We start from the raw sequence: 13662 nt of genomic DNA on the forward strand, positions 1-13662 counted from the left end.
ATACTTTCTCCTCATGGTGTGATGTTCAGACAGGGGTTCCTCAAGGTGGCGTCTTATCTCCTTTACTCTTTTCACTTTTCATTAATTTTATCCCTTTAGGCATTTCTTCTCTCTACCATATGTATGCAGACGATATCCATATTTATCGACATGCAACGGTTAAAGATTTTCCTGCAGCGATTGATGCTATTAATGACGATCTTGTTTAAATCTCTGAGTGGAGTAAACAATACGGACTTAACATCAACCCAAGTAAATCGCAGGCAATTATAATTGGTAGTCCAGGCATGATTTCAAAGGCAGATTTATTAAATTTACCAGCTGTTGAATACAGAGGCACTACAATACCCTACTACTCCAACGTTAAAAATCTTGGTGTATTTAGATCAGACATTATCATGGTCAGTACAAAGAAGTCAGTAGGAAAATATTCGCTGCGTTGAGCTCATTACGGCGACTCCAATCTGTACTCCCAGTTCCTACCAAAATTATGCTAGCAAACTCTCTCCTTTTATCAATTCTAGATTACGCAGATGCAAGCTATCCTGATCTGACCGAGGACCAACTGAATAAACTTGAGCGACTTCAAAATATTGCTATTCGATTCATATTTTGCCTGCGAAAATATGACCATGTCTCCGAATATCGTTCGAGACTCAAGTGGCTTCCTATTCGTATTCGCCGGAACCTGCATATTCTTTCCCTTCTGTACTGTGCGCTATTTCAAAAGTCAAAGTCAAAAATCTTTATTCAATATAGAAGTGTTTGCACTTGCTTATTGATTGTCAAAAATCTACCACCGGTTCGGAATTTAGCACCTCGGACCTGAGAAGAAAATTAAACTATAAAATTAATTTAACTATAAAATATGAATTTCTTGGGGATCCTTTTTTATTAAGATCTAAGCGGTACCTAACACTCAAAATGCCTGTTCACAAAACAATATTCCTAAACAATTCGTTTACTGTACAGGTCATAAAGTTATGGAATGCCCTTCCGGTAGATGTAATAAAGCTCCATCAATTTCAGCTTTTAAAAAAGCCGTTAAAAACTAATACCTAAACAATAATTTAGACGACTTTAATTAATTTCCTTTATAAAATATTTTATTATCTTAAATATGTATTAGTGTATAATAGAGACATATATTATATATACATATTTTTATATGTAGTAAGTATAAGTAGTAGTGTGTAAATATTTATATGTAAGCTTAAGACTGCACCGCCTGCGCCGATGGTTTTAAAAATCTCTCTCAGATTGGGTTGTCTGAAAGAGATGGCTATTTAGCCATAAGTCCGCCCATTGTACAATACTCGTAATCAACATTTATTTTTTATTTTTAGTTTTTGTATTTTACTAACTTTGTTTTACTTTTTTTTCTGTGTGTTTCTTTATTTCTGTTTGTGGTGTACAATAAAGTATATTTCATTCATTTCATTCAATTCCAGTGCATAGTTGAGACTTTTTATCATTATATTGCACGAGCTGTTTTATCTGCTTTTTTTAGACTACCTTCAGATATTGTGCTCTAATCATTGATACTATCATCTCGTTACTGTTGCGTATTTTAGTGAACTTCAGTTTTTGCCATGTGATTCAGATAATATAACTAAAACGTGGATTATTATTAAACACATATAGTTATCTCAATCATTTAATATTTTTACAATTGCATAAGATATATTTCGTAGCTAGACATTTTTTATTTTATAAGTTCGGCGTTGTGACGAGTGCTCAGTTTTAGTTCGATTATATTTTGAACGGAGAGTTTGATACAACAAATATAATAATAAAAGGTGACATGACGCTCAAAGGATGGCGGCTAGTATTAAACAAAGGTAGGACACTTAAGGGTATTAAATATATTTGTCAATAATTAAATTAAAGTATGGGAAAGGGAACATCCCATTGCTGCCAAGTTGTCGCCTCATGTTCAATCAGAAGGAGGAAGGCTATGGTACCACTACATTGCGCTTGTATACGTGTTCATTTCTGTTCCATATATAGATCCACCTGGGACAATTGTTGGAGTTTAAAAGAGTTTAGATCCTGTGCTTTCCGTATTTTTAACATATTTTATTGATAGTTCAAATTAACATAATTAATTCATTAATTAACATTGGCAAATTACTTTCTCGAAACCGTATGTAAATTTAACAAACAAACACGACTAGGCAAACTGTGAGATAGGTATATGTCATGTTGTCAGGCAGGAAATGAACACAAATTAAACCCATGAAAGCCTCAGTGTTGTTTGATCAGATTCGAATCTTCAACCTTCCATTGAAACCTACGAACCATACGTGTACTGAATTATTTGGCCTTGTATGCTGTCATAAAATAATAAAAATTCTTATAATATATATATATATATATATAATTAACAATTTACAATTAGCTCTAGTTTAATAAAAAACTAGAGCTAATTGTTAATTTTTTATAGTATGGGTAGGCGGACCAACAAATGGGCGAATAGCTAGTGGTTACTACTGGCAATAAATGTTGCTACTGTAAGAATTTGGGATCTAAGATGTTATGTCACTTGTGCTTGTAGTTGCACAAGAACACAAAAATATGCGAAGTATTGCTTTTTGGCGGTAGAAATTATGAATGAGTGACAAATGTATGGTAATACCTAAGTAATGCCTTCCTTATTTGGCAGATATTATTATTAACTCACTCGATACTTAGATAATAATTAAAGGTCCAGTATCATAGTACAAGTACATTTTATGAACTAATGTCTATCTATATCGTTTGTTTTCGTGCATGTGTTTTAGTTTTATTTGTACCACAGCGATATATTTTTGGTTTGCTCGGCCTATTTGCATTAGCAAATACATATACGATGAGGATTTGTTTGAGTGTAGCCATCGTTAAGATGGTCAAAAAAGTTTCGTCAGGAGGACATATTGTTGGCAAAACTTGTCCAGATCCAACAAACTATAATATAACGGATTCGGTACTGACAACAAATCCATCAGACCTTTATACGGTAAGAAGTACTTGTCTTTATACAAATATAGTTAATAATAATTATTTGCAAGCCCCAATCCTTCTAATTTGGGCAGCAGTTGGCAAAGTTTTCTCTTTTATTCATCTCTATTCAATCTCATCTCGTTTTATCCTTTCTTGCAATGCAATAGATAATACCCAACGTTTAATGAAAAGTTTGTTATCGGATTTTCAGACTTAAATTGAGAGTATGACATTTTATTTATTTAAATTTACGCCACTTAAATAAGAACTACTTATAAGTTATCATTTTTCTTTATTTTATATGATTAGAAAAAAAATCTATCATCCGAAAATGCACATTTGGTTGAATTGTGTGTTTTTTAATTCCGGTATGACTTGCAGTATTTAAATGTGGAATTCAGTTATTTAGTAATCTCTAATGAAGAACATTGTATACAGACTAATTTGAGATTTACTAGATCCCATAGAGATGATAAGATTTGTCGCACCATCTTACCGGGGGAGTTGTTACATAGTTAATTTTTCTGACCTAGTACCATATCTTTTTTATTATTATATTTGTACCTCCACAGACACCTTGTCCATGCATTTAGTGTATCTATCTTTGATTTGTATTTTTATTTATTCTTGTTTACCTGTATATTTTTATTACCAAGAAGCATCAAAATTTTACCTAGTACCAATGGCAGTTATTGTTTTTTCTTCCTTTTGAAAAAAATTGCTAACAACATTTTGTACACTGGCTCACTGTATAATGCTTAACGATAATGTCAACCTCCAAAACCCTCAACCGCAAAATGAACTATTTTCCTGTAAAATCGACTACCTAACTGGCGGGCTCTGCAGTTATTAATATCCATACGTATAGAACTACTAAGGGAGTCTATGTACAATTTTTTATAGAACATGTCACAAGAAAAATATTTATATTGCTTAAAGTCGAAGAACTCGATCTTTCATCGAGAAGGATTTGTATTTTGTGTACATGATTCACGCACGCCGTTTCTTTTTGGGTTGTATTTATCTCTCGGGATTATAATTCTGTGTATGTTTTACGAAATATCCATCATATGTCTCTTTCCTCACATTTTCCTTGAACCAATGAGCACGAGATGAATTCAAAACAAATATAGGACACCCTTCACTTTTTTTACTTTAGCAAATCACGTCTTGCTATAAAAATCATTTTGCTCTTTAAGACATCGAGACTCGGAATCCAATCACAATGATAGTTTCTGTTTATTATATAATTACAATAAATGATAGGTTCTTTAGACCTTTCTCATAAAAAAAAAAACCATGAAAGAGATGTATTTTATTTTTATTGTATTTACTGTTTGTTAAAAACCTAAAAAGCTACGCTCTTGATTGATTTTGGTTTTGTTGTAGTAAAAATATAAAACATTCCATTTAAATAACATAACGTTCTGTTTTTTTTAATGGCTAGGATATTTTTAGCTTACCATTGAACAATAGAAATAAAGCTAATGAAGTTATCTAATAAAAATGGGCTTAAAATGAAATAGGTATCTTACTTTATTAAAAATATTATAATTATCTTTTAAGATGCCATATTTTAACAATATTATATAAAATGAATATATAAAGATATTATACGGATACTTTGTCCGTATACTTCGACTTTCGAAGTGATTGTATTGCGACATTACATATATTTATGTGTGTAATGTAATGTCATAGTCACACTATCGCACCCGATTAATGTGTAATAGCCGAAAAAGTATAAACGCAATGCGTTCGTTTCCGCTTCACTTCTTATCTCAAGCATTTTATCTCACGTCAAGGACATTTTCTTAAGAGGTAAATTGACAGATTACATGGTCATTATTTAGCATATTTTCTTGCGACAAGTTGCGGTTGGAAAATAAAAAAAAACATTCATCCTTACAATGAATAGAAGTACTGGCTATCAATAAGAGTTTGTGGTTACTTTAATTTATATAACGTGACTGTATGTGAATATATAATGCATTTATATATTCTGCCATTACAAAATCTTATGCTATATATAACAAAATAGTGCTATAATAATGCCACAAACGTTAAGTATAAATTAAATCAATTATTAATAGTAAATATATCTCCTAAGACGTGTACAACGTTAACTGGTGTCATGATTATATTATTGCAAGATTTTTTGCAGTGAAAATTTCCTTACATTAAATAATAAAAAAGTTGATAACTAGATTAATTAAACAAAGACCAGCTTAATATTAATAAATTTAGTCGAGATTTCTTTCTCAAGTGAGCGTTGTATAAAATAAAATACATTAGGCAACCTATACCATTATTCTCATAAGCTTATTATTCGCATATATGCTATGTATACTTACTTGACTCATATATTACTCGATAATATATAATAACAGCAAAAACTACAGATATAATTAGCAATTATGTTAAGAAAATAATCTTGTGCTTTGGTTTTTGCACACAAAGATTGTGACATATTTCCTTTCAATCTAAATGAATATATTGTCGAATATAGATACATATATAGTACATAGTAACATGATGTCGAAGAAAAATATAGACCTATCGATATGCAGTTATTAATGGACATCAATGAGGTTTTTATCAAACAAACGACAAAAATACAATAATTATAAGTGTAGTGTGTATGTGTATTCTAATATCTTAATTGTAGAAAGGTAAATTAAAAATTATTTCAGGGTCGAGATCGATACGACTGGGACGAAAAGACGCAAGGTCTACTGCTAAGTGCGTTTTATTATGGATATGTTGTAACTCACTTGCCTGGTGGACTTCTGGCGGAAAGATTCGGCGGAAAATGGACTATAGGACTTAGTCTTCTGGCTACTTCGATATCTACGTTGCTTACACCATTAATAGTTGGCATGTGGGGAGCTATTGGATTATTCGTAATGAGAGTTATCAGTGGAATGGGAGAGGTAGGTGTAATTTATGATGTGGTTATTTTTTTATGGCGTACTGACAAATGGACCACCTGATCGTAAGTGATCTCCACTGCTTGTAGAATTCACCGTAAATTAAGCATACCTTACATCGCACCAACGTTGGAAACTGAGATGTTATGCGTGAAGATGCAATAACAACATATCTTATAAACATAATCCCTTGTAATCAGTAATCAGTTCTTCTACTGCCAAATAGTAGTTTGGTAAAGTATTGTTGTATTACAGTTTGAATAGTGATAGAGCTAGTGTTATACTAGACATTCTGGGCATAACTTCTTGTGTGCAGTATTTTTCAGCTTATTGACAAAGTAATGGTTATATATGTGTCTTACATTAAAATGTCAAAGCAGTAAAGAGATATAACACCCGTTTACTTTGATGGATTTGTACTATAAGTAAAATATATTGAATGCAATAAAAAATAAATATCTCAACGTGATACTTCTATAAGAATTTCAATATTAAAACTTTCCATTCGGTGCTTTTGTAAAGTCCTCATGGATATACAATTCAACAATATTCACAAAAGTTTCCAATTGCTAAAGATTGAGTTTATTTAAAGAGAATTTTATCGTATGCTTAAAATAAGATCGTTATATTTAGCTTATATTTAAAAGTTCATGAAATAAATAGGTATGACATTATAATTGTATATACAAATATATGAAATGGAATTTTATTTTTATCATGTAATAAATATATTAAATAACAAATCTCAGTACTGTTAATTTCTGCCATTGATATAAATGTATCGAGAAGGTAGTATACTGTATTATGAATATCACTCGAAGTGTGAACTAATTGTCATTGGAAACACTTAAGTTCATTACTGTGTTTTGTAATTATGTTATGGAAAATTTACAAATATAATAAAAAGGGGCTCCCCCTAACAAAAATACATTGAACATTAACGGACTTAACCAACACCTACGGATTATGTCATTATCATTTCGCAATTCCTCAGACGAGCTGACAAACTAGCACAGGCTCTTTACTTGTATTTCACAGTTCCTCCAAATATCAAGCGGAACTCCACACATTGGACAGCAATTGAATTTAATTAATTACATTATACATGATATTTATCAATTTATTGTTTCACGAAACAAGCATCCTTGATACTACTATTCTTAGATACTCCTTATGAAAGTTGAAATATTCCTGGTACAAACTATTTTAAAACAAAGTAGGTTTTATATTTCTAACCACTTCGTTAAATAATTGGTGCAAATTATCCTCGACAGAGTTTCTTCATTTCGTTTAGCTAAAAGGAAAACCGCATGTAAATTGTCTCTATGAGATTATTGTACTTTTATTATTTTTGTAATTACACTAGAAAATATAATAGTGGACACGTTTAAATACATTTACTAAGGAGTATATAAAAATAAGAAACATATAGTATTTGTTAAGGATAGACGTAGAGATATATGATTTGTTGCTGCCCGCAGCTTCGCGTGTGATGTAGGGGGCGGGAAGTAGTTGGATACTATAAGACCTTTTCTATACTCGGTTAAGTATTTAAGTCGTGCAACCGTAACAAACAAATAAACAAAAAAATCTTTTGTATTTATAATATTAGTTAGGATTTACTTGCCATCAAAAATATTACGAAAGATTTTAACGTATGATATAAATGAAATAGATACCATATTAAAAAAAACTTTACAACATAATAATTGTCTATACAAATAAATATGAATGTTATCATTTCAGGGTCCGGTGACTCCAGGATTTGTTCTATTAATGGCACGTTGGGTGCCGCCGGCAGAGCGTTCTCGTTTTGGGGCAATGATCTTTGGAGGGTCCCAAATCGGTAATATCGCGGGTCCCTTCATTACAGGATTGCTCTTGGCAAATGACGGCGACTGGGCCAATGTATTTTATGTGTTCGGTGGAATGGGCATCATTTGGTTTATATTTTTTGTAAGTTACTTATTATATTTCAAAATATAAAATTTATTAAAACTGGCTATAGGTACTCGTATTTAATAGAGCAATTAGGGAATCATGTACCTATATAGCGTTTAACAGTATATATATGTTTCAAGTTGTCGCTAAGGAAATTAAGAAAATAAAATTGGAATGTATGTAATATACTTTATAAATTATTGTTGCTATTCCAATTTATTCCAATTTCTAAATCAACATAAAATATATTTCTGTGCGGAGAAATGAGATGTTTCAGTAATATAATAAAAAAATGATCTCCATGTTCGATATTCACGTCTACGGAATTGCGTGCACGTCTATTTACCATACGTTATTGTACACGTTTGGAATATGTTTTTCGCAATTGTAGACATTTTGATAAAGTTACATATTTGTAATTTTCCCGAATATGGAATTTTTATCGATTTTAATCCATATAATAATAACTTTTTTTTATCGTTATAGTCACTTCTATGCTACAGTTCCCCTAATTCGCATCCATTCATATCGGACGAAGAGAAACTTTACTTAAACACTACTGTCGTTGCCTCGGGCCTGCATAAGAAGCTGGATCCTGTACCGTTCAAAGCTATTTTCAGATCAGCACCAGTCTGGTCCCTAGTGATAGCAGCGGTAAGTCTATTTTGACATTTAGTAAATTCAATACATAAATAATGACACTATGAATTCTTTAAAATGATAATCTAACTTGTATAATGTATTTGAGAGTTTTTTTACTCAACATCCGGCTTAAGATTTTTAAATGAAAAAAGTGTAGACAGTTTGTATCTCATTTGAAATTGATTGTTTTGGCAAATCAAATATATACTTAATAATAAATAAAAAATATACTTACAATTTTCCGAACTCGTGAGTACATTTTATGAACTAACGTATTTTTTCTAAGAAGAGCGAAATACATCCGGCAACTACAAAAATATTGACTTAATAATATAAATACGAACACTTTTATTTATATTGGAGTGACGCCATGTCAATTATTACTTTAGCAAATAATCTAACTGCAGGAAGTTAAAGGAATTGTTTTGATCTAACTGGTTCACTTCCCTGATTTGCACTTTTGACTTAATAAACTGTTTTTCAGATCGGTCACGATTGGGGTTACTTCACAATGATTACTGATTTGCCGAAGTATTTCTCTGATGTCTTAAAGTTTAATATTAAGGAAACTGGACTGATGGCTGCTCTACCTTATGTCGCTATGTATATTTTTTCATTCATATTTGCCAGTATTTGTGATTTTTGCATTCGTAATAAATGGCACAGCATTGCTACTGGCAGGAAGATTTATACAACACTATGTAAGTATATAATATCTATAATTGTAGATTTTATCGTAAACGAATATAAAAAGTAATTACATAGTTATACAAATGAACGAATCAAGGCATTTTTAATTCAATTAATTCATAGTTATTTTATTGAAACTTTGAATATAATAACTTTTGATTTCGAATACAAGCTTATAGAAAGTCACAATTTATAAAATCAATATCAAAATTTTCAATAGAAAAAAAAATAGCAATCTAATTCATTTTTCAAAAAAATCTGAATGTATATTTTGTTTGTTTTAAAATTCTCTCAGATAGACAAATATGTAAATATTTATCGCTTCATCATCATAAATGAATATTTAAACAATATATTTAATATCATTAAATATGTATTAATATAATTGTTAAATTATCAAATAATTTCATATCAAAAAGCACCTTTATCAGCAATTTAGTGCACAAAAAGCGTTAATCAACGTTTTGGAAACCCGACGTCGGTTGATTACGTTAATTACTTTATGTTAATCGAATAATTATTTCCCTAACAAATTTTGAAATTCATTAATTATTGCGCTGAAACCTTAGTATATACTTAGATAATTTTTTTATTATAATTCTTATTGCACGATGAACGTTTGTTTTGAGTTGTTTTTGTTAAGACGTGGCACTCGATATGTGTTTTTGTAAATTAAGATTGTCTTGTAAATAAATATGCAATGAAGTTGTGCTCCAGTGTACCTTCAGGCATAAGGGACATAACATCTTAGTGCCCAATATTGGTGGCGCATTAGTGTTGTAAAATATTTCTTACAACACCCATGTTTTTTATTGTATAGTAGGCATTATAAATGTGGATTTAAATTGCAATGTTTATTTTTTGAATCAACAACAAACAGGAGCAACATACATTTTTTCCTCATAATTTCATTCATTTTTACGACTTACTGCATTAGTAAAATATGTCCCTGAATTAATCACGTTCACGGAAGATGATTTTTTTCCCAGCCTCCGCTGTGCCTGCGATATTTATTATTCTCGCTTCGTACTCGGGTTGTGACCGTATTCAGGCGGTTGGACTTTTCGTGGCATACATGGCTTTTATGGCGGCTTTCTTTAGTAGTGTGATGATCAATGCCATGGACATTGCCCCTAACTACGCCGGGACATGCTCCGCTATTGTTAACGGATTGGCTGCTGTGTCAGGGATGATAACTCCATACATGATTGGTCTATTGACACCTGATGTGAGTATGAATTGCATCTATACAATTTATATCAATATGAGAAATTTAAATGGACTTTTTGATGGTTTATTTATTCCACATTTTTATGAAGTCACTTTGGTCAGTGTCTGTGCAGGTAGAATTGATTTTTAATTAAATTCCTGTGTTAAAGTATAGCTCAGAAATTACAATGCAAGAAAACGGAAAGGAATTTTTGAACTAACTTGAAACTACTACTAACTTGAAATTTAAATATGTATATGAAATAAATATGTATATGAAATAAATATACATTAGCATTAGCATTAGCAGCCCGTAAATGTCCCACTGCAGGGATAAAGGCCTCCTCTCCCTTTGAGGAGAAGGTTTGGAGCATATTCCACCACGCTGCTCCAATGCGGGTTGGCGGAATACACATGTGGCAGAATTTCGTTGAAATGAGACACATGCAGGTTTCCTCACGATGTTTTCCTTCACCGCCAAGCACGAGATGAATTATAAACACAAATTAAGCACATGAAATTTCAGTGGTGGCTGCCTGGGTTTGAACCCGAAATCATCGGTTAAGATGCACGCGTTCTAGCCACTGGGCCATCTCGGCTCTGTAATGTTAAATGTCTGAAATAAATATGTTGACAAGGATATTTTTTTGCATGTATTTTAGTGATATAATCGCGTCTATCAAACATTATGTAAATTTTCATATAACAATTATCTAACTCTTGCTTTTTAATATTTAATGCTCCGTGATTTGACCAAAAATAATGTAGAAAAAACTAGGCATCATTGTGTTTTTGTTGGTATTTGAAGTGGAGGCCAAAAATTCATGCTTGAATGAATTTTGTTTGGTTAAAGGTGAAAATTAAATAAATCAAGCGTTAATTTCATTTAGACGCGTTTTTAAACGAAACAAACTAACATAAAATCTTACTTCCTTCTATCTTTCCTGGTACTCTAATATTATAATATCTAGTACCTAAAGTCCGGCACATACTGAAATGTCGCGTTTATTTTCTTTGTCAACAATTATTCGTGGCCACTCACACGTCATCTTTTGAACTCTGATGTTACTGTGCCAGAAACTTTCATAAAACTATCAGCAGTACAAAGTTTTTTTATAAAGCTTAAAGGTGCTTCTGGAGTTTCCAAAAGCAAGGAGAGGCAAATCTGTTTACGAATACTGACTGCAAAATTAACTAAAATAATGTTTTAAGGTCACGTGTACATGTAGGCATATATTTGAAGTTTATTTTGATTTTATTATCGAAATTATATTTATTTACAAATAAGATCAATTTAAATGTCTAAACCGGAAGTTACAAAAAACTAATTAATAACAGTATACACAGTCATAATTATGTATTATGTAAAGTTTTATCGGACCTAGGATTAAACCAAATCTTATGTTTATGTTGTTAATATACCGATGTTATTTCTTATATCAATAATTATAATAAGCACTCTTGATTTCAGCAAACGATTCAACAATGGCGCCTAGCTTTCTGGACAATATTTGTTGTTCTAATCGCAACAAACATCATATATTTGATATGGGGGTCTGGTGAGCCACAGTGGTGGGACGATGTTGACAAGTATGGCTATCCTCCGAATTGGAAACATGGACCTCTTAGGAAAAGATCAGAAGACTCGGAGAAAAACGCAGTATATCCAAAACACGACCATTCGCCATCTAAAGACTAAAATAAAATAATATCGAACCACTGTGTTTTTTTTTCAATAATATTAGAATTTAAAATTATAATAAGATAACTAGCAGTTTTATATAGCATAGTATAGCACCCAGGTTGTAAGAGGAGGGGAACACGTGCGCTCGTAAGGAGTTCCATTTTTAGGCGGTACGACAAAGAAAACAGTTGCCAAATTTCTTTGTGCGCGATGGGATCGATGTTAGGCGGTTACATAGCGAGCCATCACGCGTAGACCTGTGAAGGAAAGGGGAAGCAGGAATTAGAGAGAATAATTACTCAGAGCATATACATATATTTAGCGTACAGAAGTGAAATAGATTAAAAAAAGACAAGAATATAAACAACAACAAGAAAGGTGTATAATCGTATGATCACCTTCCCTGTTGAATTTCACGTCCGGTATTCGCGTTTGTCCAGTTGTGTCAAATCAAATGTTAAAGCGAAGTCGAGAACAGATCTGCCTGCATGATTGGTAGTGCGTGATCCAAACCATTCGGCATGGTTGGCATAAAATTTACGATCTCTGCGGACGGGATCTGCTGGAGCACGGAATCTGTAGTGATTTGGACGTGCTCAACAGTCGGTCAGTTTTGCCATTACCGCTATGAGATCTATAAAGACACGTGGAGATTCGCGGAAGGTCATCATCGCAGTCTAAACGCAGCTAGATAATCGATAGCATCAGGGTTGCCAAGGCGTCGAGATCAGATATCATCTCTGACGTAAACGCACACCCCAGCTCGTGGTACAAAAAAATGTTCCAATTTGTACCTTGGTTAAGAAAGAGAAGTGGTACAGGCAGGCTGCCGTCTCAAGGTGCAAGTGAACGGCGTTCAAGTTAGAGTTGGGTCCCGTTATGTTGCAGAAGTCCACAGCGAAGGAAGCAAGATGAGCGCAAAATTGCCCCCCACCCAGAATTCGGAGGTTACTCAACTATAGCTTTGGAGAGATCCAGCATGTTTTTTTATGTTATCAAGCAATGTTTAAGTAACAGAAAAAAATTAAATAATATTTGTAATAATTTGGAAAACAAAATTATAAGTAGCAATTTTTTAAATTGCACAATATATTTAATTATTCTAGATAGTAGTTTATTTTCTTATAGATAGTAGTTTCTTTCTTGTACTGATATAATTTACGCTGGCCAACTAATTACTGACTACGTAATGAGTAAATATGAATAAATTTATATGGTCCTCCAAATATGTCTACGAGAGATAAAAATTGTATTGAAATATACAATTGTATGTTTTAAATAATTACTGTAATAAAATTAAAGAGTTGTACCAAAAACACCTAAAAGTTAATCGATTATTTTGAATATGGAAAAGCGTCTGATAAGTGTATAGACGTGTAGTAGTGAAGTGTATTTTATTGGCAATATCCGAATTATTCAAGATAAGTGGGCGTATATTCAAACGATTTTATTTATGAACAATTCACAAATTCAGTAAGTTTTTAATTAAACAAATCAATTACACAGATATATCCACAATAATCATCAATATCGATTCGTTAATAAATCATATACACACATAAATCACTGAACCTATTGCAAAAG

At 32.0% G+C, this 13662-nt stretch overlaps 1 protein-coding gene across 1 annotated transcript; it reads left to right on the forward strand.

Moving 5' to 3' along the window:
- Positions 1 to 1804: 1804 nt before the first annotated feature.
- LOC125065760 (putative inorganic phosphate cotransporter) lies at positions 1805 to 12093 on the forward strand. Its single transcript, XM_047673566.1, has 8 exons — positions 1805 to 1841; positions 2784 to 2998; positions 5676 to 5915; positions 7659 to 7868; positions 8340 to 8507; positions 8980 to 9196; positions 10175 to 10413; positions 11866 to 12093. Exons 1-8 carry the CDS (start codon positions 1805 to 1807, stop codon positions 12091 to 12093), a joined length of 1554 nt encoding a protein of 517 aa, XP_047529522.1.
- The last annotated feature ends 1569 nt before the right edge of the window (positions 12094 to 13662 follow it).

Source organism: Vanessa atalanta, chromosome 8 (assembly GCF_905147765.1).
Source record: "Vanessa atalanta chromosome 8, ilVanAtal1.2, whole genome shotgun sequence".
Taxonomy (NCBI): domain Eukaryota; kingdom Metazoa; phylum Arthropoda; class Insecta; order Lepidoptera; family Nymphalidae; genus Vanessa; species Vanessa atalanta.